Source organism: Mustela nivalis (genome assembly GCF_964662115.1).
Source record: "Mustela nivalis genome assembly, chromosome: 8".
NCBI lineage: Eukaryota > Metazoa > Chordata > Mammalia > Carnivora > Mustelidae > Mustela > Mustela nivalis.
In genome coordinates, this window is record NC_139027.1 from 50,752,725 (window position 1) to 50,778,997 (window position 26,273).

At 36.5% G+C, this 26,273-nt stretch overlaps 1 protein-coding gene across 3 annotated transcripts in view; it reads left to right on the top strand.

Moving 5' to 3' along the window:
* EXOC6B (exocyst complex component 6B) overlaps positions 1 to 26,273 on the top strand; it is a 604,005-nt gene that overhangs the window by 233,526 nt on the left and 344,206 nt on the right. For 2 of the 3 annotated variants that reach the window (XR_014315086.1, XM_082744029.1), the window contains exon 7: positions 16,124 to 16,300. The exons of the other annotated variant lie outside the window; for it this stretch is intronic. Coding sequence is in view for 1 of the 2 variants with exons in the window: in XM_082744029.1 (XP_082600155.1) it covers positions 16,124 to 16,300 (177 nt within the window). In the remaining variant the exon portion in view is untranslated. The remainder of the gene's footprint in view (positions 1 to 16,123; positions 16,301 to 26,273) is intronic. 3 annotated transcript variants of the gene reach the window in all.

The following is a 26,273-nucleotide window of genomic DNA, read 5'->3' on the forward strand; positions in this document are numbered from 1 at the left end:
ATGGATTGGATGGTAGTATAGTAACATGTTCCTATGTTGTTTATATAATTTAATTATTTGTTGCAATGCAAACTTAGAAGTAGGATGTTTAATTGGCACCTTTGTTGGTACTATAGTTGTAGTTGAAACTATTGGTTTGGTTGAAACGTTGACTGGATTAAGAGTTTTAATTATAACTTTTTTTGGCTCTTTTCGGGTGGGATTGGGTGGTCCTTGGACAAAGCCTTACTTTTATAGACTTTATCTTTTCTGGGAGACTGGGTTAAAATATAAAATATTAAGCACATAGAGGAGTACTAACTCTGAGAGTACTACTTTTCCTCCCAAATTTACTTCTACTTTGAGTATTTTGGGGTCATTTTCATCACCACCTAAAGATTGATAATGATGGTTAGGGTGTAAAACTCAAACTAATATGTGGCTGAAAAAATTGTGAAGAAGAGTTAATGCGGTTGTCAGAAATAGTAATTATCTTGAAATTTAGTTCACTGATAAACCAGCCTACCTTAGAATCACACATAAGTGAAATTGAATGATCTGTTACTGTGCTAGACATAAAGCAAAAGCTACCATAATGCTCCTGTCTTCAGGTAGCTCTCATTCATATGGTGTTTTAAAATGACTTAAGAAATTCTTGAAACATGATCAACAGGGTTGGCAATGTCCTTCCAGATATTGGAATGTGATGTTTATAATGGTTTAAAATCTGTGAGAGCTCAGGATTAAAGGATTGACCAATATGTATTTGTCTTTCTTTTCTTAGCCCCTATCAATGTTAAATAAATAAACAACATGGACTGAAACACAACACCACTTATGAAAACTCTCCTTGATCACTCTGTATTAAAAAAGCAACCTTTTCTTTCTTTTATATTTGCTCAACTATTTGCCATTTCTGATACCATTCATTTATTCATTCACTCATTCATTCCTGAAGATTTGAGTTTCCATCTGGAATCATTTCCCTTCAGTTGAAGAACTTCCTTCAGCATTTTTTTATAGTGCAGATGTGCTGGTCTTAAATTACCTTATAGTTTTCTTTTATGTGAAATATTTTCCTTTTGCTTTCATTTCTGTGTTAGTGTCTTAGGACTGCCATAATAAGGTACCAAAAATTGGGTGGCTTAAATTTTTTTTTTTTACCATCTCATAATTCTGGAGGCTAGAAGTTCAAAATCCAAGTGTCATCTGGGCCATCTGGGCCTCTGATACCAGTAAGGAAGAATCCTTCTTTGCCTTTTCCAAGGTTCCTTTATCACCTGATACTGTTATCTGTATCTTCTGTCTCTATCTTGTCCTCTTCTTATGAGGACATCAGTCATACTGGCTTAAAGGCCCATCTTGATGCCGTATGACTTTGTCTTAAATGCATTGATACTCTTTTCAAATAAGGTTACGTTATGAGATGCCAGGGCTTAGGATTTCAGTATATCTTTATAGAAGATATAGTTCATCACATAGATTTGGGGGTGATTTTTTTTTTTTCATTTTCATTTTCTTTTCTTTTTTTATTGCTTGCTGGCCCCTGTAGTTTCTGATGAGAGATCAATAGTCATTTGTATTATTTCTCTGCTGTGTATAATGTGAAGTTTTTTCTAAAGGCTTTCAGATTTTTCTCTTGATCTTGATTTTCAGTGTTTTGACTCTGATGTATCTAGGCCTGGTTTCTTTGCATTTATATATGTTAGGATTCACTAAGTTTTTTTTAACTCTTCCTTTATGTTTTCTATCAAATGTGGGATATTTTCTTTCTTTCTTTTTTTTTTTTTTAAAGATTTTATTTATTTATTTGACAGACAGAGATCACAAGTAGGCAGAGAGGCAGGCAGAGAGAGAGAGCGAGAGGAGGAAGCAGGCTCCCTGCAGAGCAGAGAGCCCGACGTGGGGCTCGATCCCTGGACCCTGGGATCATGACCCGAGCCGAAGGCAGAGGCTTTAACCCACTGAGCCACCTAGGCGCCCTGGGACATTTTCATCTATTATTTTTTCAAATATTTTTTCTCCACTATTTCTCCTTTTTCAGGGCTCTAGTTCCACTTACATTAAACCTTTTAGTATTATTTCCCCCATTCCTCTGGCTCTGGCTTTGGTGTTTGTTTGTTTAATTTTTCATTTTTCTTTTTTATTTTCTGATTGAATAATTTTTCTTTATCTGTCTTCAAGTTCACTGACTTTTTTCTTTCATTATCTCTATTTGGCTTTTAAGCCAATTAAGTGATGATCTCCTTTATTTCAAATATTATACTTTTCAAAAAGTTCTAGAATTTCCCTTTGGCTTTTTAATGTAATTTCTATTTCTTCGCTGAAATTTACTGTATTTTCATTCATTGTGAGCATATTTTTCTTTACCTCCTTAAGTGTAGTTATGATAACTCCTTTAAAAATTCATCCAGTGAATGAATTGAATTAGAATGATAAAGAGAATGAAGAGAGCATAATAAATCCTTGGAAGAATGGAAGCAGGAGGTGCATGTGCATCCAACATTGGAGCTCCAAAATATATTAAGCAAATACTAACAGATCTGAAGGTAGAAACAGACAACAGTACAGTAATAGTAAGGGGACTTTTGTGCCCCATCTTCAACAATGAATAGGTCATTGAGAGAAAAAGTCAATAAAGAAACATTGAACTTGCAGTATACCTCAGACCAAATAAATTTAACAAACATATACAGATTATTCTAACCAATAGTAGCAGAATACACATTCTTCTCAAGCTCTCATGGGATATTCTCCAGGATGATTATATGTTAGGTCACAAAGCAAGCCTTAGCAAATATAACAGGATTGAAATCATATCACATATGTTTTCCAATCACAGAGGTATGAAACTAGAGATCAATAATAGGAGGAAAACTAGAAAATTAATACATGTGTGGAAATTAAACAATAGACTCCTGAACAAGTGGGTTCAGGATAACAAGTGGGTTAAAAAAGAAATCAAAAGGGAAATCTAAAAATACCTTTAAAGAAACAAAAATCAATACAGAATGTACCAAAATGTATGGGACGTACCAAAAGCAGTTCTAAGAGCTAAGCCTATGGCACTTAACATGTACATTAAGAAAATATAAAGATGACTAACAAGCAATCTAACTCTACACCTTAAGGAACTAGGAAAAAAACAAAACAAAAAAACCAACAAACTAAGCCCAGAGTTAAGAGAAGGAAAGAAATAACAAAGATCAAAGCAGAAGTAAATGAAACAGAGATCAGAAAAGCAACAGAAAATATTATTGAAACTAAGAGCTGTGTTTTTGAAAAGATGAAAAAATTGACACACCTTTCTCTAGACCAAGAAAAAAAAAAAACAAAACAGAAGAGTGTAATAAAACCAGAAATGCAAGAAGAGACATTATAATTGACACCACAGAAATATGATAATAAGAAATGAGTAATTGCAAACAAATTTGATAACTTAGAAAAAATAGATAAATTTATAGAAACATACAACTTACCATTACTGAGTCAGAAAGAAATAAAAAAATTAAATTGGCCAGTAACAAGTAAGGAGATTGAAGCAGTAATCAAAAATCTCCCAACAAAGAGAAGTCCAGGGCCAGATGGCTTCACTGGTGAATTTTACCAAACATCTAAAGAAGAATTAACGTCCATCCTTCTTAAAATTTCCCAAAAATTTGAAGAGGAGGGAACACTCCCAAACTCATTTTATGAGGCCAGCATTACCCAAATAAGGACAGTAGAAGAAAAGAGCAATATAAGCAAATATTCCTGATAAATATAGGTGTAAAACTGTCAACAAAGTACTAGCAAACAAATTCATCAGCACATTTAAAGTATTCTATACCATGATCAAGTGTGATTCATCCCTAGGATATGTGGATGGTTGAAGATATTCAAATAAAAAATGTGATATGTCACATTAATAGAATGAAAGGTAAAGATCATATAGTCATCTCAATAGATGCAGAAAAAGCATTTGTCAAAATAGAACATCATTTTATCATTAAACTTAATAAATTGGATATGGAGGAAATGTACCTCAGTATAATAAAGCCACACACACTTTTTAATATTTATTTATTTGAGAGTACATGAGTGAGCATGAGTGGGAGGGGAAGAGGGAGAGGGAGAGAAGCTCTCCAGCAGACTCCTTGCTGAGCGTGGAGCCCACTGTGGGGCTTGATCTCAAAATCTTGAGGTCACAACCCAAGCCAAAACCAAGGGTTGGATGCCTAACTGACTATACCACCCAGGTGTTCCCAATAAAGGCTATATATGACAAATCCACAGCTAACATCGTTCTTAAGAGTGATTGGTTGAAAATGTGCTAAAATCAGGAAGAAGACAAGGTGCTCACTCTTGGTGCTCCTATTCAATATAGTACTAGAAATCCTAGCCAGAGAGATTAGTCAAGAAAAATAAATAAAAGTTATCCAAATTAAAAAGCAGTAAAGTTGTTTCTGTTTATGGATGATATGATCTTATATGTAAAAATCTTTATAGACTTCACAAAAAAATGTTCAGTACAGTTTCAGGATGCAATATCAACACCCCCAAATCAGTTTCATTTATATATACTAACCATATACTATCTATAAAAGAAATAAAGAAAACAGTTTTATTTACAGTAACATTAAGCATAATAAAATAATTAAGAATAAATGTAACCATGGAGGTGAAATATCTATATCCTGAAAACTACAAGACACTAATGAAAGAAAGTGAAGAAGACACAAATAATTAAAAACATACCCTTTGTTTATTGATTGGAAGAATTAATACTGTTAAAATGGCCTTAGTATCCAAAGTGACTCATAGATTCAGTGCAGTTCCAGTCAAAAGTTCAATGGCATTTTTCAAAGAAATAATAAAACAACAACAACAATAAGAAACTGTCCTAAAATCTGTTTAGAACTACAGAGGAACTTGAATAGACAAAGTTGTCCTGAGAAAGAACAAAGCTGGAGACATTATTTAAATAACCAAAACATGGAAACAACTGAGTGTCCATCGATGGATGAACAGATAAAGAAAATATAGTGTATATATATACTATAGAATATTGTTCAGCCATAAAAAGAAGGAAATCCTGACTATTCTGACAACATGGAATGGCCTGGAAGGCGTTATTGTAAGATAAGTAGGTCAGATAGAGAAAAACCAAAACTGTATGGTATCACTTACATGTGAAATGTGAAAAGCCAATTTTTTAGAAATAGAAGGTAAAATAGTGATTTTTGAGGCCCAAGAAGTGGGGGAAATGGGTAGCTGTTTGTCAAAGGGCACAGATTTTCTAGCTGTAGGATGAGTATGTTCGGGTGATGTAGCAGACAGCATGATCATTATAATGAACAATAGTTTATTATATACTTGAAAGCTATTAGGCAAGTAGGTCCTATATGTTATCACCACACACAAAAATGATAATTATGTGAGTGGATGGAGATGTTAAGTAACATATTATGGTAATCCTGTTGCAGTGGATATGCATATCAAAACAGCACATTGTCCAACTTAAACTTATTTATGTATCAATAATAGTAAAAGTGGAAGGAAAAAAAGTGCTGGGAAGAGTGGTTACTAACACAGCAGAGTGTGTGCAGCCACAGGGGAAGCAGAAAGAGAGATACACATGGAATGGAGAAAACAGTCCAGTACCTATTGATTACTCCAGAGAAACTGAGACTTTGGAGATGTGAGTTAATAATGGGTGTGTGGGGGGGTGCTTGAGCATCAGACTCTTGATTTTGGCTCAGGTCATGATCTCGGAGTCATGGGATGGAGCCCTGGGGGTAGGGCTCCCCACTCAGCTGGGAGTCTTCTTGAGAATCTCTCTCTCTCCCCTCTCCCCTCACTCACGTACTAGTGTGTGGGTACTCTCACCCTCTCTCTCAAATAAATAAATAAATCTGAAAAAAGAAGTGATAGGTGGTGGGATAAGATGAGAAGTTTAAAATAGTGTGATTTGTTGAAAGTTCACATACAAAACGTGAACTTTCTTCTTTCTTCTTTTTTTCTTCTTTCTTCTTTCTTCTCCTGCCCCATGCATGGAATATTTGTACTTCAATCCCCAGGTGGGAGAGTAGAAGATTCTTTTCTAGGGAAGTTCATAAAAGACTGCCATGAAGTGCCATCTGGATTTCACCAGCGAAGAGGTTATTTCCCTCCTAGAAGTCCGTAAAGTGAAGCCTGGTTGACTAGTCTTTCCATGCTCACAGACCTCTTTGTAAGCTCTTAAGTGACTTCCTGTTCAATATGAATGGCTGCCCAAGGTTTAGCAGAAGTTTGTGGGGAAAATACCCACCTGGAAAGAGAGGGACCCAAATCTACCAATCCGTGAAAACAAGTAACAACAATAAAAATTATCAGGAGGCAACAGATAATGCAGAAACAGAGTAGTACGTCAAAAAATTAGTTGGTATTCTTAAAGATTAAAAAATTGGTTATTGGGCGCCTGGGTGGCTCAGTGGGTTAAGCCGCTGCCTTCGGCTCAGGTCATGATCTCAGGGTCCTGGGATCGAGTCCCGCATCGGGCTCTCTGCTCGGCAGGGAGCCTGCTTCCTCCTCTCTCTCTCTCTCTGCCTGCCTCTCTGCCTACTTGTGATCTCTGTCTGTCAAATAAATAAATAAATAAAAATCTTTAAAAAAAAAAATTGGTTCTTTATGTAAAAATGTTGCAGAGATCATCACGAGGTTTTATAGGAGAATTCAGTATCCATTAGGAGTTCCAGACAAAGGAAGAAACTGATAAGAGCAGTAATACAAGAAAATTCCTTTTTTCTGAAGGACTCGGATTTTCAGGTTCATGCATATATTACTTACCCAGCATAATGAATGAAAGAAAGATTTACATCAAGGTGTGTCATTGTGAAATTTAGAACACATAGGGTAAAGAGGTTTGAAAAACTTCCAGAGGAAAAAAGTAACATCATATGCAAAAGAATGGCCATCAAAATGACATTGTTTTTCTCATTAGCAATACTGGATGCTAGAAGACAATGGAACAATGTCTTCAATAATCTGAGGAACCTTGAACTCTATACTCAAATTTTTTACCAGTTTATGTGAAGAATGATTAGTCATTTTTGGATCGCAAGAACTCAGGAAATTTAACTCTCATGTTTCATTTCTTAAGAGTTACTTGAAGAGGGGCTTTTGGGTGGTGCAGTCGGTTATGTGTCTGATTCTTGGTTTTGGCTCAGGTTATGATCTTGGGGTCATGATATTGAGCTCCGTGTTGGGCTCCTGCTCAGCCTGGAGTCTGTTTGAGATTCTCTCTCTCTCCATCTCCCTCTGCGCCCCCTCCTAATAAATAAATAAATCTTAAAAAAAAAAAAAAGTCACTTGAAGATGTGATCCAACAAAATGTGGTATTAAAATAATTAAAAGGTAAATACAGAATTTCGAAAACTATGGCTCTAACCCCAGTGGGAGATGAAAGTAAGTCCCTTCTAGAAATCACATTTATGAAGCAGGTCTATAGGACAATCAACTCAGGTTACATATGCCTTCAGGAATAATAGGGTCTGGGTAGGGTGCCTATTATACCTAGTATGGTAAGCTTTTTGAAGAAATAAAAATTATTGTAGTTAGAATATTAGAGAATTAAGAAAATTGGAGAATTTGAAACTCAAAAACAAAAGCTATAATCAAAACAAATATATGTCATTAACTGTATGTAATCATTGCATATATACTTGACTCTTTGGTGAGACAAGGCTTACATGACATAATGATTAACACTGATTATTGCTTTAACTTAAAATACTTTGCTGGGAAGATAATTAAAGAAGCAGTAAAGGGCGCCTAGGTGGCTCAGTGGGTTAAGCCGCTGCCTTCGGCTCAGGTCATGATCTCAGGGTCCTGGGATCGAGTCCCACATCGGGCTCTCTGCTCAGCAGGGAGCCTTCTTCCTCCTCCTCTCTCTCTGCCTGCCTCTCTTCCTAACTGTGATCTCTCTCTGTCAAATAAATAAATAAAATCTTAAAAAAAAAAAAAAGAAGCAGTAAGGTAGGGGTTCTAGATTTTTAAGTGAGCTAAGTTTTTACCATAAAGTTTAAGGGTATTATTTATAAATGTGGATGTAAAAATGTTAAATCTACAGAACAGAATTGGGGGTTGGAAAAAGCATAAGAAGGTACTAATTGTTTCTCATAAAATAATTTTAGTATTATCGATTTTTAAAAACCACAAACTTACATGCATTTGGCAGACATTTAAACTGAAATAAATTGGGGTGCTTGGGTGGCTCAGTCAGTTAAGTGTCTGCCTTAGGTTTAGGACATGATCCCAGGGTCCTAGGATCAAGTCCTACATCGGGCTCCTTGTTCAGCTGAGAGCTGGCTTCTCCCTCTGCCCCTCACCTCACTTGTGCTCTTTTTCTCTCTCTTCCTCTCAAATAAAAAAATAAAATCTTAAAAAAAAAGAATAGAAAAAAAATAAAGTGAAGTAAATTAGTTGGGAAAAGATGAAGTTTTCTAAAAAAATTAGGTGGGGTAAATAACCATTTGAGTGAGTGGTTATGCGTCTGTGTAACACTCAAGGTTGTAGAAGGATTAAACACATTATTTTAATGTAACTCTTAGAAGTATTAGAGGAAAATAAATACTAATAAAATTGTAGAGTGGAAATGAAATATTTTTTACATGGCCAAATCTAATTGCATTTTGTATTACAGCTTCTTCCTTTGTTGTCATGTTTAGAAACCTTTATATTCAATGTGCCTGATGATGTTGTAGGGGCTGGGAGATAAGCATTCATGTACTTACATGTGCTGCTATGAAGTGGCATTGTTTTTCTGGATGGCAGTTTCCCAGTATTTATGTGTAGCATTTATCCTTGCAACTAGATTCTCTACTTCTAGGAATTCCCCTAATAAAATAATTAAGGATACACACAAAATTTTAGCTCTGTGGAGATAGTCTGCATCGTATTATTAAACAGCAAAATATTGGAAGCAATATAAATATCTTATAGTAAGCCTACTATAACATGTTTAAATAAACATGTTCTTTTAAATGCATTACAATGCAAATACTGTTATAAATGTTTTTACTTGTAGAGGAAGATATTTGTGATACATTATTGAGGGAAGACAGTGTAAAGGAACTCTATTTTGTATGGTTCTTTTTTTAGCCTACCAATATAAATGTTAAATGCTGATAAATAGAAAATACAGATAAGCTAAAAGAGCAGTCTTTCACATGTACAGAAATCTTTATATGCTGGGTTGTCATTCATCAAAGTAACTGATATTACTGAATGGAGATTTTAATACATTTTTTTCCTTTTTTCCCCTAATTTATTTTGCAATTAACTGTAGTTAACATATGTTTGTGTGTATGTGGTCTGTGCATTTGTGTGTTGACAAAGGAAAAAGAGGGTGTTTAAAAGAGCTGAGAATTATCCTAGCTCACAAGAGAATTCCCTGATTTTTTATTGTGTCATACAAAGTGTAATACCCTACATCTTATTGTGTGAATTTTGTTAGTGCAAAAATTCCCCCCACTCAAGGAAATATAAGTCTAAATATGGACTGGACACTTTCGAAGGGCTGAGGATCTCAGTAATAATTTTAAAGAGTGACCGCCTTCCTCAAAGAAAAAAAAAAAGTTCCAAGGCTATCATAATCCTAGATGACTCTTCCTACTGATGGAAATTCTTTGGGATCTGATTAAATGAAAAACTAGTTGTTTATCCCTCCTTGAAAGTATCACACAAAGTCCACATACATGTATGAATTCACATATCCTTATGGACACTACTATGCAATAATAACCTTTTTATATGATCTTGATTGATATGTTATTTTCCCTTAATTTTGAATCAATATTTGCTTGAATCTGATCCTGGAGCTGGCGCCTAATGTATGCTCATTGCCAGAGCGAGTGGGGGTGAATGGGAAGAAACTCTGTTTTGATGTTGCGGCTCTTCTGTACTCCCCTTGTTGGGTGAGCCTCAGAGAGGCAACTTTGGAGTTTTTGTATCTTCATCTTTATGTATTTTCATGGTTATCATTTGGGCTTCAAACATGAAACATGGGGTCACCGTCCTACTTCCCTTTATTGTTGTATGGGTTGTTATTTTATCTTTGGTTTCCCTGAGGGAACCCGGGAGGTTGTATTTGGGTGGTTTCTTCCACCACATGACCTATTAGATCAGGGGTCAGGAGGGGAGAGAAGACAAGTTGGTAGAGTCCGTACAGTGGTACAGGTGTAGGGCAGGCTGGTGTCTTAATCCTAGGGACCTTCTGAGAAGCCAGATGGAACTGATGACAGAGGGAAGAACAGAACGGGGAAGCATTCATCTGTCTGCTCTTGGGTCAAGGGCAGTCTCACTTGTGTGCTGAGAGTCATGAATGCTCCGTAGTTCTTGTGGTGTCCAAAGCCCCAGGGCAGGAAGCTAGAGGTGTGGTGTAAGTGTGAGAGTTGGTCTTAGGTTCTGCTATGTGACCCTTCTTCCCAGGGCTGCTCACAGCAGGTTGCTGATGCTCTAGCTGGAGTAAGCTGAGACAGAGAAGATCTGCTGTGGAGCACAGGAGGTGTCAGGACAGATCTGTCAGACTTGAACTGTAGTACAAAGGCAAGACTGAGCAGCAGTGTGTAGCAGTATTAGCTGCCATTAATGATCATGCATCTTAAATATGGCTAGCTCACATGCTTCTATGGTAGATAGAAAAACAAGGTTCCTATTTCATTTTCAGAGAGAAGACAGAGCTTAAAAATTCTTAGTGTTTTTTTTGTTTGACTTATTTTTTAATTCAAGGTGCTTTTCATAATATTGTTAACCTTTGTGACAGCTCTGAGGTACATTTTTTTAACTTTTATTTTTTTTTTTAAATAGATGGGGATGTTACACAGAGAACGAAAGAATTTCGTTCCAAGGCTATAGGATTACTAAAGTTGAAGAGCTTAGATTTAAAGACTTGTCTGACTCCAAGAAGGTTCCTCCCCATATATATCGTACCCTATAATTGAAGTTCCTGTAATCCTATCAGACCCCCAAACCTTCAACTGGTTTCTGATTCTGAAGGTCATGTGTATGTACTTCTTTAATCCACTAGAGGTCAGTATTGGGTTGATCAAGACGGGAGCCTTTGCCGTCTGATTCACAGAATTTTAACGGAGTCTTACTGTCAGGTAAGTTGGAAGTTGTATTTTCACAATAAAACTTTATTTATTAGCATATGTAGACATATTAGGTTAATAGTTCAGAGTAGATCATTCTTATGGGTGTTCCCCCTCTCCTTTTCCCCCCCTCCTGTTTTGTTCCCCATCTTTTAGTAGGTAGGAGAACATCCCAGTCATCTCTTTTATTACACCAGACCTCATTCTTACGTACATTCCTTTTGTTGTCCACGGCCTTTATATAGGAAACATTTATCTAAACTTACTATGTATGTGTCACTGGATCTGGGTTTGGGGGATTCTAAGACTGGTAAAACATGTTTCCTATCTTCAAAGAGAGAAGAGTTACATACTGAAGGTTTACTGAACTCCTTTACTCTTTTCCTTCAACTTTTATTTCCGTTCTGTTATTTTCCTTCAACTATTATTTCCGTGGTTCTTCTCTTTGGAATGACCCCACCATCTAGTCATCAGGACCAGAACACTTGGGGTTCTTCTTAGTCTCTTCCTCTCTTCTAGGTACTACACTGCAATCAGTAAATTCTGTTTCTTCTGCCAGTTACCTATCTGCTGCTACCTTAATTCAAGTCCTCCTCATTGTTGTTTGGACTGTTACCGTGATCTGTATTGGTTTTTCTTTTCCTAGTCTTTTTTTTTCTTTTTTTTTTTTTTTTAAAGATTTTATTTATTTATTTGACAGAGATCACAAGTAGGCAGAGAGGCAGACAGAGAGAGAGAGGAGGAAGCAGGCTCCCTTCCGAGCAGAGAGCCCGATGCGGGACTCGATCCCAGGACCCCGAGATCATGACCTGAGCCGAAGGCAGCGGCTTAACCCACTGAGCCACCCAGGCGCCCCTTCTTTTCCTAGTCTTTACCTTCTCCCAGTTGACCCTGCTCCTCTGCTCCTGAAGAACTTGCCTGAATTGTAAAGCCGATGCTGTTCTCCCCCTGCTTTCGTTCTTTCACTGTTTCTCTCTTGCCTGCTAGCGAACTTGAGGCTGCTTTGTATGGCTTCTTTATCTCTAGGTAGTTCTTTATCACCTGTGCTTTTATACAAGATTACTTATTCTTTGGGTGGGTAATGTTATTTCACACATGGTGATCTTTTCTCAAGCTGTTTGCTTCTTTTACCTCTCTCCCTTTGGAAAAATCATATTTATCTTTTAAAAGCACAGTTTGCTACCTCTTCCTCTGTGATAGCTATTTGGTGTCCCCTCCAAGCAGATACAATTACTTTCTCCTATGTCCAGTTGTTATACCTGTATTTTTGTTATTATGCTAATTGCTCTGAATTTGAGCCACTTATTTGCCTACCTATGCTTCCTGTAACAGTATGACCTGAGGTTCATGGATCATGAACTCCATCTTATTCTCTGTAGGCCAGGGATGCAGCACAATTCCTGGTGCCAGCAGACATTCTGTACATATTTGACTGAAAGCAGGGCTACGGAGAGGGTGCACCATGAGTTAGCACAGCGAGAGGAGGCTTCCTAAAGGAAGCAGAGTTCTAGTTGGGATTCAGAGGACAGGCTGGATGCAGGTAGGGAGGGGTCATCCAGTAGAGAAATGGCATGCTATTTCTATTATAGTATGTGGTAGAACTTGATCCAAGTGGAAGATGCATGTTGGAGAGTACCAAATAAGTACACTGGAAAATTAGGCTCAGCTTCCATTATGGTGGAGTCCAAGAATAGTTGGGATGGAGTTGGGGTGTGGACTTGTGTACATTTTTTTTTCTCCCAGTTTCCCTCATGTTCAATCTGTGTGATGAATGATGTGGTGTAAGAAGAGCCTGGCTGTGGGGCACCTGGGTGGCTCAGTGGGTTAAGCCTCTGCCTTCAGCTCAGGTCATGATCTCAGGGTCCTGGGATCGAGCCCCACATAGGGCTCTTTGCTCAGTGAGGAGCCTGCTTCCCCCTCTTTTTCTCTGCCTGCCTCTCTGCCTACTTGTGATCTCTCTCTCTCTCTCTCTGTAGATAAATAAATAAAATCTTAAAAAGAAGAAGAAGAAGAAGAAGAGCCTGGCTGTAATATGCAGGGGAATTCTAGTGAGAAGGAGATGAGTTCCATTTTAGGTTTGTTGGAAGTGAAGCGGTGGTGGAACTCCCAACTAGAGGCAATGGGGTAAAGGTTTTGGGAGAGTGGACAGAGTGGGAAGAGAAGGGAGCTTGAGGAAGAGATCTGGCTTGACTTCTTTATATTAGGAAATCAGAGAAGAATATGTATGATGGAATTTTGAGGAAGAGGTCATTAAATGTGTAAAAATTAATCACAAAGAGAATAAGAAAAAGAAAACACTGTGGTCCCTGGGTGGCTCAGTCGGTTAAGCCTCTGCCTTTGTCTCAGGTCATGATCTCAGGGTCCTGGGATCAAGCCCTGCATCAGGCTCTCTGCTCAGCAGGGAGCCTGCTCCCCACCCTTCCCGCTCTCTGCCTGCCTCTCTGCCTACTTATGATTTCTCTCTGTCTGTCAAATAAATAAATAAAATCTTAAAGAAAAAAAAGAAAGAAAAAGAAAACACCTAAATGTTTTCTAAGGTCTGACTACTTGGTATCCTACTGCCCCATCTCCAACACAGGTTGGAGGAATTAATCCGCTGATTTCCGCTTTAGTTCAAGGCTATAAAGGTTGTCTCTGGAGGGACAGAAGAAATGGTCCTGGTGAGATAGTTTAGCATGTTAGAACAGAGCTCTGAAGAGCTTGTATTGTTGTTGTTTTTCATGGACTTTAGTGTTGCATTTTAATTTTAGCATCTATTACCTGCATGTATATATTTGCGTCTACTTTCTCCCATGCCAATGCCATAACATACAGTTTGGATAGATGGTAATTTTCATTTGTATCCATAATGGGTAATATCTTAGTATTTCCTTGTTCTACCTGAGTTTCAGTGTTTCTACCTTGGCCGCTTCTGTTTAAGCAGATCTGCCCTCACTGCAGACTTCTACAGACTGAAGCCTTGATCATCTTGAGAGACCCCCAAGTACTGATAGAGCCTTGGAATACAGCATGCAGTGTTTTGATTTCTAGCTATAGGGTTTGCGATCTTTATTCGCCTGTTTGGCTCAAACTACGTTCCCTTACATTGATGGAAAACCAGATGCCACCTAAAAAGAACAAATCACAGAAGACCTAAAATTGCTTCCATAAGATTCTTTCAGATTTGTATCATTTCAAGTTTAAATGACAGTACTTAAATGTGTCTCCTCTTGTTTGCTTTTGATATACTGGTAGTATTTTACCAATTGTGAAGAAAAATAAATGACTTGGGATTGAATAGAATAAGACCACCTTATGAAAAGCTTAAGAGACAAGTGATCACTCCATTCCAGGGCCTGCTTTTTTAAATATGAAAGTTCTAGGAAGTTCTCCCTTCCTTTGTGCCTCCCCAGAGTCCTCAATCGCTTTTTGTGTGGTTTACTTGGAAGTGGAAAAGAACTTACTACTTTTGAGAGGAAGAGAAAGACTGTTCTATCTAATTTAGGTTCTCAAATGCTTGGAGGATAAGTATGTTTTATGTACAAACATAAATGTTCTTGGGTACCTTCTCTTTCTCAGTTTGTTACTGAAGTCAGGTACATTTTATGTAAGTCAAACCAAAGTATCAGTGAGTATTATGCATGGAAACAAGCTTGTCCATTGATTCAGATCTCTGGAATGTAGATTCTTTTCATTTTCTTGGCAGAAACTAGCTCTCTTAGTTCAAGTTTTTCTCTGTCCTATTATAATTGTCTCATTTAACCAGTGCCTGGACTAACATACTTAATATTTATCTTGAATTTCTTAATCTCATTCAGAATATTTAGAGACTCTGATTATCTCCAGAACTAATTTCTGCCTGTCACCAAGGAGAAATATCATATATTGATTAAGAAATACGTATTTTGGGAGGCCATCCTTTTTAAACTTTGTGTCTTAGGCTGACACTGAGTATTATTTAAAAACAAAACAAAACAACAACTGGAAGTTCCATTGTGAAATATTTTGGAACATGCTGGATTAAACCAAATTAAGGGAGTTTCCTTAGGCAGGATTTCTCTCAGTTTTTATTCTGTTAATGTGCATTGTGTACCTACAAGAGGGGTCCATGACAACAGTGCTTCCCATGTATTTGACAACAGAACCTTTTGTGGGGGAAATATTTTGTCATACTTTGAGGAACTGTTGGTGTAGTGGGAATATCTTTCCTCTGGAACTGAGGAGGTCACACGTTGAGCTTCTAATTTACCACTAAATTTGCCTTCTGACCTCAAACCAATGCTTTGTCTTCTAGCCTCAGTTTTCTGAGTCTTGACTAAAGTCACTTCTAGCTCTAAAACTGTGTGGTTTAATACTTACATTGTTGACTCCACATAGTCACACTTTCCACTCTTTGTATGGATCGAAACCACACCATCTGAATCTGTTTTGTAAAGCTGAGGGGATTACATTTCCTTTTTTAAAGTCCAGAAGAAGAAACCCTTTAAAACTCTGTTTTCCACAGATTAAGGTCATGCAATCCTCAAGGATTAGTTCAAATTACTCTATTAAGATGTTTCATTTGCCCGATTACATTCTATTGGTCTCTTGTAACCACAGAACTGTTCTTGGAGTCCACTAACCTGAAAAGGTCTTGTCCCTCCTCCCCCCAGCAGCAATGATCCCAGCATGGCCTGTGTCTTGTAGGAAAGGCGTATTTAGTCTTTAGGTGCTAATCTCTTGGCTACTTAGATGAAGGAGAATAGGCTTCATTTCTGTGGTGATGTAGTGGGTATATTTGGAAAGTCTTCTGATAATATTGACTGATTATTATTATTTTTTTCCTGGGAAAATGAATCAAGATGGATAACTTCAGGGTTAAAAATGTATGTATTAATGTGTTTGGTTTTATTTCTGGGGACTAAAACTATATCCTAAGGCATTTTATTGTATATTCTTTAAGGTACCAACTTGTTCAAAATGAGAAGTTCTTCGAATGCTGAATTAAGTTGTTTCTTTCTTTTTTTCTTTCCTCTTCTTCTTTTTCAATGTGTGTGTATGTGTTTCTATCCTAGGCTCAACAACAAAGAAACCTGGATAACATCGTCTTGCAACAACCCAGAATAGGTAGCAGGAGAAAATCTAAAAAAGATGTATACACAATTTTTGATACAGAGATAGAAAGCACTAGCCCCAAGTCTGAACAGGATTCAGGAATTCTGGATGTTGAAGATGAGGAAGATGATGAAGAGGTAACCAACATTTGAACTGGGGAAATAAGACTAATGTTAGGGTTAATTTTTGAGATGTGAGGAAGAGTTTATCCATGTAACATAGCTTGTGCGATCTTCTGGGTATTAGATATCATTTTAAATACAAATGGGCCTCGATATAGGGAAACTGAAGATACACCATGGTATCTTAGATTCTAATTACTTAGATTTTGAATATACTCATCTTTTTTTTTTTTTTTTTAAAGTTTCAAGGTTTTTGATTATATACCACCCCAGTACTACATTAAGGAAAGAGTAGACTTTACCTGACCTAGAGAAAGATCTAGGTAAACTCCTCTGAACATCATTACTTGAGACAGAAGATGTTATTTAAACAGTGAGGTGCATATAAAGGGGTTATAGACGGAAAATATAGAAAGGCCCCAGAAAGTTGAGAATATATTTCTGGAGGGAATAAATATATGAGTGATTATAGAGAATCTGGGAATCTGGGGATATCCATAATCTCTTACATTAGTTCTGTCACTTTCAGGTAAAGAATAAGATTAAGTTGCTTAAGTAGGGCATCTATTTTTATCCTAGTTTGTTGTTGAAAGTATATTTAATGTGTTTTTAAAAACAAAACTGCAATGACACTTGAGATCACTTGTTAAACTGTTTTTCTAAATACTTATCATTTGGATAACCTGGATCAGTTTCTTTGGGAATGTAGTGATTAGGAGCATGAACTTGGGAATCATACAGATTGCATTCAGATCCTGGCTTTGCCCTTTTGTTTCTGTTTTCTTTTTTAAAAATTATCATTAATGCTCATATCATTTACTTTTTAAAAAATGTCCGGTGACCTGTGTGAGGAACCATTTACGCCTGTGCTCTGTCACCAATTTACCTTTAAATGTTGGGCTCTTTTTCATTGTTTTGTTTCTCCAGATAAAATTGGGTTCACTGTCTTCCCCATCCTTGTTCTGTCCTATACCCCTCTCACCCAAGAACTATACCCTCAAACTTGTCACCATCTAACTTGGGAATCTTAGGTAACGATTTAATCTGTTGAGACCTTAGTCTTCATCTGTCAAGGAAAGACAGTAGTTTCTACCCCACAGGATTGCACAAGTGCCTGAGCCGTAGAAGGTGGTCAGCAAATGTTAGTGTCTGTTCTCTTGTTACTCTTTTTTGCCCACTTCTGTTAGGTATCACCACCATCATATTCTTCATTAAGATGTGTTTATTACATAAATGAAGTACATTAATAGTTAAAAGTGTGTGAAAGTTTCATCAAAATTTATATTGTACCTGGATAAGAAATGGAGCTAAGACAAGAACCAGGCATTTACCTGATATCTATAGAAATAGAAAGGGGCAGAGAAGACTTCATCCTCCTGAATGTTTTCTAGCATTCTCTCTTATTGCCTGGGATGACTGGTGTGGTAGGTAGGGATCCACCCTGGCGACCAGACTGTCGAGTATTGGGCCTTAAAAACTTGACTGTCTGATGACAACAGTCAGTATCAGAATCAGCAAAGTCCAGTTAATGCCTTTTATTTACATTTTGGATGTCTGTTAAGAAAATTAAATTCTATTCACCTCTATGACCTGAGGAAATAGAAGTTAGACATAGTCTATGCTTTGGGTAACACACACCCCAAAGAGATGGCTAGATGATAAGATGAAAGAAAGAAACAGATCCATTGTTAGCATATATAGTGGAACCATATGGATACACGCCCTTCTTCATCATAAGCTCACCGAAGATCCTGGGCAAATCCGTTTTAATTTTTGTGCTATATTTCTTCTTTGTTTTGTCTTCTGAGGCCTAGAGAAGATAAAGAAAATGGGACTAGTACAATGTGTTGAGGCCTCCTCATAAATGAAGTATTGTAAGAATGTACTTGGACGTGAGTATTTTAAAATGGTCATATATCCCAAATCAAACAGAATCCTGTTTGAGATTTGCTGATTGAGCTCTTGCAACAAGAATTCAGCACTTTACTGTCATCTAATGGCATCCTATCTTAAAAAAAATCCTACCTTCTATTTATTTACTTCTCAGTTTGAATCTTCTTCAAGTGCACATTCTTAATCTCAAACCTCATGTAGAGAATTATTTATTTAGATGTCTCCAAACTGGTTTCTTGGCATAGTTCTTGCATGGTGTGAATAAATTCTTCAGATAAGGTCTTTCGTGACCCACTGTGACGTTCTGACCTTCATTCTTGTCATTCTTCAACAGACCTCATTGAGAGCAGCGTAAATAGTTTCTAAAATATTTTGACTTCTAAACTATGGCACAGAATCCTGTAGGGCAGTGATTCTTAATCTAGTTGGGGTCATATATTCCTTTGAGGGTTTGATAAAAAAAAAATATGGAATCTTTTCCCAGTGAAATATGCATGTATTCACTCACAAAAAGTTCTGCATGAAATTTCAGGAGATTTTTGAAACTCACATTGCTCTTAGGAGCCATGTTAAGAGCCTAAGTTGAAGGTTAAGTGCTGAAATTTTAATGTGCATAAGAATCACCTCCATACTCATAATAAAATGCAGATTTGGAAATTCTGCAGGTTGGACATGAAATCTGAGAATCTGTATTTTTAACAGGCTTCCAGGTGGTAATGGTGCTTCTGTTTGCAGAGCACACTTGGAGTCACAAGGCTATAGAGGACAACAAGGAAGCATTTTTAGTAGATAAAAAAGACAAAACCTTGAATGTTTGGGTCTCTTACTGATTTTTCATTACTATGTCTTAAAATTTTTCCAGCAATGAATGCAGTACTTGGAAGAGAAAGTTACATTTTTGTTTTCTAAAATCTGTTGCTTGTAATAGATTTTTTTAATACTTTAATGAAATTTTATATTTTTAATGAAATTTAATGATTCTGTTTTAATATACTTAAGTTAGATATTTTCTTATTCTTATTCATTGAAGGGAGGACTTTTCCTTTTTCCTGTGCTTTTAATGAAAGGGATATTTAGTACATTCTTTGAGTCAAGTGACATTTGTAGGCTATTAACTATGTCTTCAGCATGATGGTACTTAATGGGAGAACACACAATGAGGAGGGTACGAAAACACAAACACCTAGAAAATGGCTTAGAACATAGTAAGCAGGTATTTCATATATTGTTGAACTGAAATAAAGTTTGTGTCAGACACAGCTAAACTAAATAGGCTGGGAACTGAAGATGAAGTCATCTTGGATGAAAAGACCAGCTCACATGGAGAGCCAACTGACAGAGTCAGTCTCACAATCACTGAGAAGTGTTGTAGGAAAAGTCGTCCTCTGTACAATTCTCTATTTGTACTTTATTTTTGTCCAAGTTCATGGAAGAGCCACCTCAATTAAAGTAAGGTGTTTTGTTTTTACTGGTCATATATTAAAGTTGAAGTATATAAATGGCTGACATTTGATGATTTTTGACTAATAACTTAATTCAGTTGGTTTTCAGTGGAAATATATATGATTTGGGGAATTTATTCTTTTTTTTTTTTATTCGCTTCCTGGTTAGAGATCTTTTCTAATGTTAATTCAGCAAGATTTCAGGAAGACATGGACCAATGTCTGCTGTTATCTGTAATCTTATTTTTAAAAAAAATTTTTTATTAACATATAATGGGGAATTTATTCTTAATCTCTATATTATCCTGAGGAGTATGCGGATGTTACTGGTCTTCTCTAAATATCTAGATAGGACTTCACAATTTTGTTTTAGAAGTGGTGAACTTTTTCGATTGAGAATGTACTTGTGGTGTTAGCTTCATCAGGAATCTCTTCTTATCTTAAAGATTTATTTATTTAGAGAGAGTGTGTGCATGTGTGAGCGTTTGAGCAGGGAAAGGGCAAAGGGAGAGAGAGAGGATCTCAAACTGATTCCCCACTGAGCGTGGAGCCCAACGCAGGCTTGGGACTTGATCTTACCACCCTGAGATCAGGACCTGAGCCGAAATCTTGAGTTGGTCACTTAACCGTCTGAGCTACCTGGCCGCCCCAGGTGTATCATTTTTGAGATATTTGATGATAAAATACAAAAGACACTCTAGGTGTTATATTATTTGTGAGAAGGGGGACAATAATGCCTTGTGAGGGCAGAGTTGTAAGGATTGACTGAAGTAGCGTGTATAGTACTCGCATCACAGTGCTTGGCATGCACAATACTATCAGTCGGTCCTATTAAGGCATTATGACTGTGTCCTTCTTTGGGGAATCAAAGTGAAAAACAAGTTGATACAGTTTTTGCTAACATATTTGCATGGACTCATGGAACATTGTCTACTGTAAAAAAACAGTCTGCTTTAAAAAAAAAAAAGCAGTATTGGGTTAAGAAATAGTTTGAAGATACAAGGTTTATGATTTCTTTTTTTTTGTTTCTATATTACTTCAGAGCTTCTGCATTCTTAGAACACTTCCTTGGCACCATACTTCTGGCGTATCTTTTATTCTAGTTTGTATCTTTTTAAATTGTTTATACTGTTGTCACTGTTTTCTCCCTCAACTCTTTATACAGTGTGAGGTAAATACATGTTTGTGGACCAAATGATCCATGTCAGGTTTAGCTTTCAAGATTTTGGTGTCCTTTTTGAAATACGGAGTTAAGAGGATGGAATTGCTGAATTAAATACAAATATCGTACAATATATAATGCCTTCTGAACTGTCTTTATGATCGTGGTACTGTACTAATTTTGAGATACTAAGATTATTTGTTTGCCAGACACTATAACAAAATACCATAGGTTGCCCAGCTTAAGCAACAGAAATTTATTTTCTCCCAGTTGTGGAGGCTAGAAGTCCCAAGATCAAGGTGCCATCAGGATTGATTTCCTTCTTAGGCCTCTTTTCTTGGCTTGCAGGTGACTGCCTTCTTGCTGTGTCCCCACACAGCTTTTTCTCTGTGACCATACACCCCAGTATGTCTTCCTTTTTTTTTTTTTTTAAATAAGGACACCAATCCTGTTTTCACTGGATTGATCTCAGGGTGGTGAGTTCAAGCCCTGCACTGGGCTCCACATACATACATACATATGCACATAAACTAACTAACCAAAATGTACTCTGACTTCTTTTAACCCTAATTATCTCCTGAAAGGCCATATTTCCATACAGTCACACTGGGGGTTAGGGCTTCAACATAGGAACTTTGGGGGAGACACAATTCAGACCATAACACAAGGTGATTGGAAAGAACACAAGATTTGTATTTAGAAAGTACAGGTTCTGTCAGCTTTCTGTTATTGGAGCAAGTCATGTAATTTCTCTGAGCATCTCTTTCTTCACTGATAAAGTAGTGACAGTAATTAATTAATGCTAAATTGCTTGTGAAAAATTGCGGTTATGATGATGTTTGACCCAAATTTCAAATTCCTTATCATAACACTTTCAAATGACAGCCAGGTGACTAAATGAGAGTTATTTCTCAGTAAGTTTAAGTGAACTAAAGGATGCCATTAGTACTTTAGAGTTAAAGTCAGAGGCTGCATATGGCAGCCCGTGGACCGGAAAGAGCTTACAAAATGGCTGTTGGCTTGCATAGTGCTTAAAAGTTTTGTTAAATTATTTGTCAACTTTGAGTTGAATTTATATAAAATCTGTATTTCCAACTTAGCCTCTTTCTAAGTGTGGTAGAAATAATCTCCTTGATCAGCAAGGTTTCTGCCAGGGATATGTTTTTTTCTGTAAGCTACAATCTCTGTTGTGTCTGCACATCAGAGATTGCCATTTATTTTCACATTTGTACTATTAGAGAAATATGTTATTACTTATACTAGATCTGTATTAAAAATGGCGAATTGGAAGATAGACTGACAGGGCCATATGTTTGGAAGAAAAATGATAAGAACAGAGTTCTTTGTAAAAATGAGTAACAGTTCTAGATATTTCACATACAGAGTATGTCTATTAAGAGAATACAGTTTGGGGCACCTGGGCAGCTTGGTTCGTTAAGCATCTGCCTTTGGCTTAGTTCATGATCCCAGGGTCCTGGGATTGAGCCCTGTGTCAGCCTCTTTGCTCAGCAGGGAATCTGCTTCTCCCTCTGACTCACCCTTTCTTTCTCTGTTCCCCCTCTTTCTCTCTCTCGCTCAAATAAATAAAATCTATGGGAAAAAAAAAAAAGAGGGAATATAATTTGAAAAGCTACCCTGATTCACTTATGCCTAATACCCACCCACCCTCAGTTTTTTTTTTTTTTTTTTTTTGAGGTTCCTTTATTTGTTTGGTGGTAGGAGGGGAGAGGCAGAGGGAGAGGAGTGAGGAACCAAGGCAGACTCTGTGCTGAATGTGAAGCCCGATGTGGTGCTTAGTTTCACAACCCTGAAATCTCAACCTGAGCTGAAACCAAGAGTTAGACACTCAACTAACTGTGCCACCCAGGCACCCCAACAGAGGACATTTTGGTTAGTTAGTTTATGTATATATGTATGTATGTATGTATATATGTATATATGTATGTATGTGGAGCCCAATGTGGGGTTTAAGTCAGGACCCTGAGATCCAGATCTGAGCTGAGATCAAGAGTCAGGTACTTAACTGACTGAGCTACCCAGGCACCCTTTTCTTTCATTCTAAATCAAAACTGATCTACTAAGATTATATATAGTCAAATGAAGAGTAAATACCATGCTTAAAGTCAAAAGCAATAAAAGCAATTTAGAAAGTTGAGTAACTATGGCATACTTTCTAGACATTCTGTTTTGGTTTTCTTATTTTATCTTTTAGGTCTGTTGGCAAGGATGTATTATGGCTCACATTGATTTAATATCTTTAAAATTTTTTCATTGTACTGACAGTATCAAGTTCTTTTCATTTTAAAATTATTTACTTCAATTATGAACATCTACTGACTTTTCAGGTCTTCTACAATTTCTCCTTTATATACAGATTTCTTATTCAATCATCTCCTTCACTCTGTATGAAGTTGCTAATAACCCTAATTAGGGAATATCCTCCTTTTTCTCTTATTCTTGTCTAAAATACTGAATTCTACTTTCCCCTGAGGACTAGCTCAATGTGACCTCTTCTGAACACCCATCACCCATCCATCTCTCTATTTTTCCATCCATCCATCCATCCATCCATCCATCCATCCATCCCTTCATTCTTTATTTTAAGTTGGGGTATAATTGATATATAACATTATATTAATTTCAGGGGTACAGCATAATGATTCAGTATTTGCATATATTGGAAAATGATCACCATAAGAGTCTGGTTCCCATCCATCAGAATACATAGCTATAGGATTTTGTTTTCTTGTGATGAGAACTTTTAGTTTTTCTTGTGATGAGAACTTTTAGAAACCTTCAAATATGCAATGCAGTATTACTAACTATAGTCACCATGCTGTACATTTCATCTCTATGACTTCTTAATTTTATGATAGAAAATTTACACCTTTTGACCCCTTTAACCTATCTTGCTCACCTCCCAACCCTGCCTCTAGAGTAGTACCTTCTTTATGAGAATTTTTTTTAAGCATTTTAGATCATCAGAAAAGTTACAAGAGTGTTAAAGTGAACATCCATGTACCTTCACTTAAATAGGCCACTTATTTAAAATTTGGCACTTTTGTTATTAAAAATTTGATTTTGGGAGGATCGATTCATCAGTCTTCTTCTCCCCATCAAAGCCGAGCCATTTGAAAGAAAGTAGCATGCTTCATCATATTTGAAATCTCAACACAACAATCTATAGTTTGCCAAGAATGACATTCTTCTGTATAACTGTAGTGCAGTGATCACATTCAGGGACCGCAACATTGATATAGTATTACCACTTAACATATAACCCATGTACAAATTTCCCCAGTTGTCCCAGTAATGTCCTTGATGGCAGATTATTTTTTCACTTTTTCCTGCAACCACATCTAGACAAGTATCATCCATTATATTTAATTTTTACGTTTGTTTATTCTCTTTTAATATCCCTCTATTTTGGTACATCTGGTAATCCTCATGATTAGGTTTAGCTAATCATTTTTGACAGGAATATTACAAAAGTCATATTATGTCCTTTTTAGTGCATCATATCAGGAGGCACACAGTTGGTTAAGGTGGTGTCTACCAGATTTCAGCACTGTAAATGTACCCTTCTCTTTTTGTAATTAATAAGGGATCTGTGTACTCTCAGATCCTGGGACTGTCCTGTTCCCTAGCAGTTTTTCTGATTTGGTGATTTAGTATTCATTGATGATTTGTTCCTGAATCATGTATTACTCTGTTGATTTTAAAACAGTGATTTTTCTGTTTTTTTTTTTTTTTTTTCATTTCTTTCACTTTTATTAGCTGGCATTCTTCTATACAGAAGAATTTCCCTTTTGTCCCTTTCCCTTTTTTTAGTTTTAGTATTGCCACATGAGTCCTTATCTTACATAAAATGGGTTCTATTCTGTTCTTGTCTTTCATTTTGATTCTCTAATTGTTCCAGATTTGGCCAGTGGGAGTCTTTCTCATTATCCTTTGACATGTTTCCATCAATTTTTGAGCACTTCCTTTTTTTCTAGCACAGGGTGTTCTTGGTTCACTCCAAGTTCTGCGCTAGCTCTGGAGTCAGTTCTTTCATCAAAGAGCTCTTGTCTCTTTTATTTTTTAAGTACATTCCTTATGTGGACAGAGCTAAGAAATACACACATTACACTAGCACATAGGGAGTTTTATAAATCCTGAGTTAGAACTGGTGCTTCTAAATTTCACCCGAATATCCTAGGTCTTCTTTTCCTGTTCCATATTTGCACCTCTGAGAATTCTGGATCCCAGGGAATTAATATATTTAGTCATTTGCTTACTCATATAACACATAATAGTTTCAGAATTGCTATGCAAATGTCACTAAAAGCAGTAAACTTACTAGGCTCAAGATTTCTCTGCAATTCTTTTTATCCTATATATATATCCTATATGTGCATATATATATATATATATATATATCTTTTTATCCTATATATCCTATATATCCCACTGGGGCTAGAGTTCAGAGTATTTTGTTCAAAAATTTTTGCTACTTTTTCTTCTGTGTGATTGTTACCAAGTTGATACATAATTGGGTTTGTTTCTTTGGTATATTTTTTAGAGTTCCTCATCCTTATTAACTTAATTTTTTTGAGTATGTAAAATGTAAATATGTCTCAAAATGCAAAATTATAAGAATATATATTCAGTGATATCCCATTCTTCTCTTTATCCCTTCCACCCTGTTCCTGCCCACTTCTTCCAAAGAAGTATAATGAATGTGTATGTGTGTGTGTGTGTGTGTGTTTATACAAGTACCCTTTCTTATACCTTATACAGCATGACTATTAGTAATAGAATACATATGTATTTTTGTACCTTGTTTTTCCACTTGAAAATATATCCTGAAAATTATTCCATATTAGTTCGTACAAACTTTTTCATTCTATTTTTACTGCTAAATAGTACTCCACTGTTTGAATATACAGTAGTTTATTGAGCCAATCTCCTACATAAAACTACATTTAATGATTTTCAGTTTTCTTATTAAAAGATAGTGTCTTGGCTACACAGCTATTAGAATTAGCTTAAAAAAATACTGATGATACCACATACTGGCAGGGTGCCTAGCAACTGTAAAAATTACTAGAATTTGAATTTTTACTGCCCTAATGTTCAGCTTCAAGCAGAGAATTCTTGAGGCAGTATCTTGATTTTGGCCACAAGGTTTTTTGCAGTGTCTTGGTAAAGAAAAAAATGGTGATTTTTCTTGATTTTCTTCTGTTTGGTGCAAACACTTGAATAAATTAAGTGGTAATTTGTTTAGGGATTTCTCAGGGCGAATCCTAGTAACTTGTGAGAAGCTCTACAGTCCGATCCTGCAGTTTTTTTTTTTTTAATTTTGTTTATTTATTTATTTGACAGGTAGAGATCACAAGTACGCAGAGAGGCAGGCAGAGAGAGAGAAAGAGAGAGAGAGGGAAGCAGGTTCCCCACTGAGCAGAGAGCCCGATGTGGGGCTCGATCCCAGGACTCCAAGATCATGACCTGA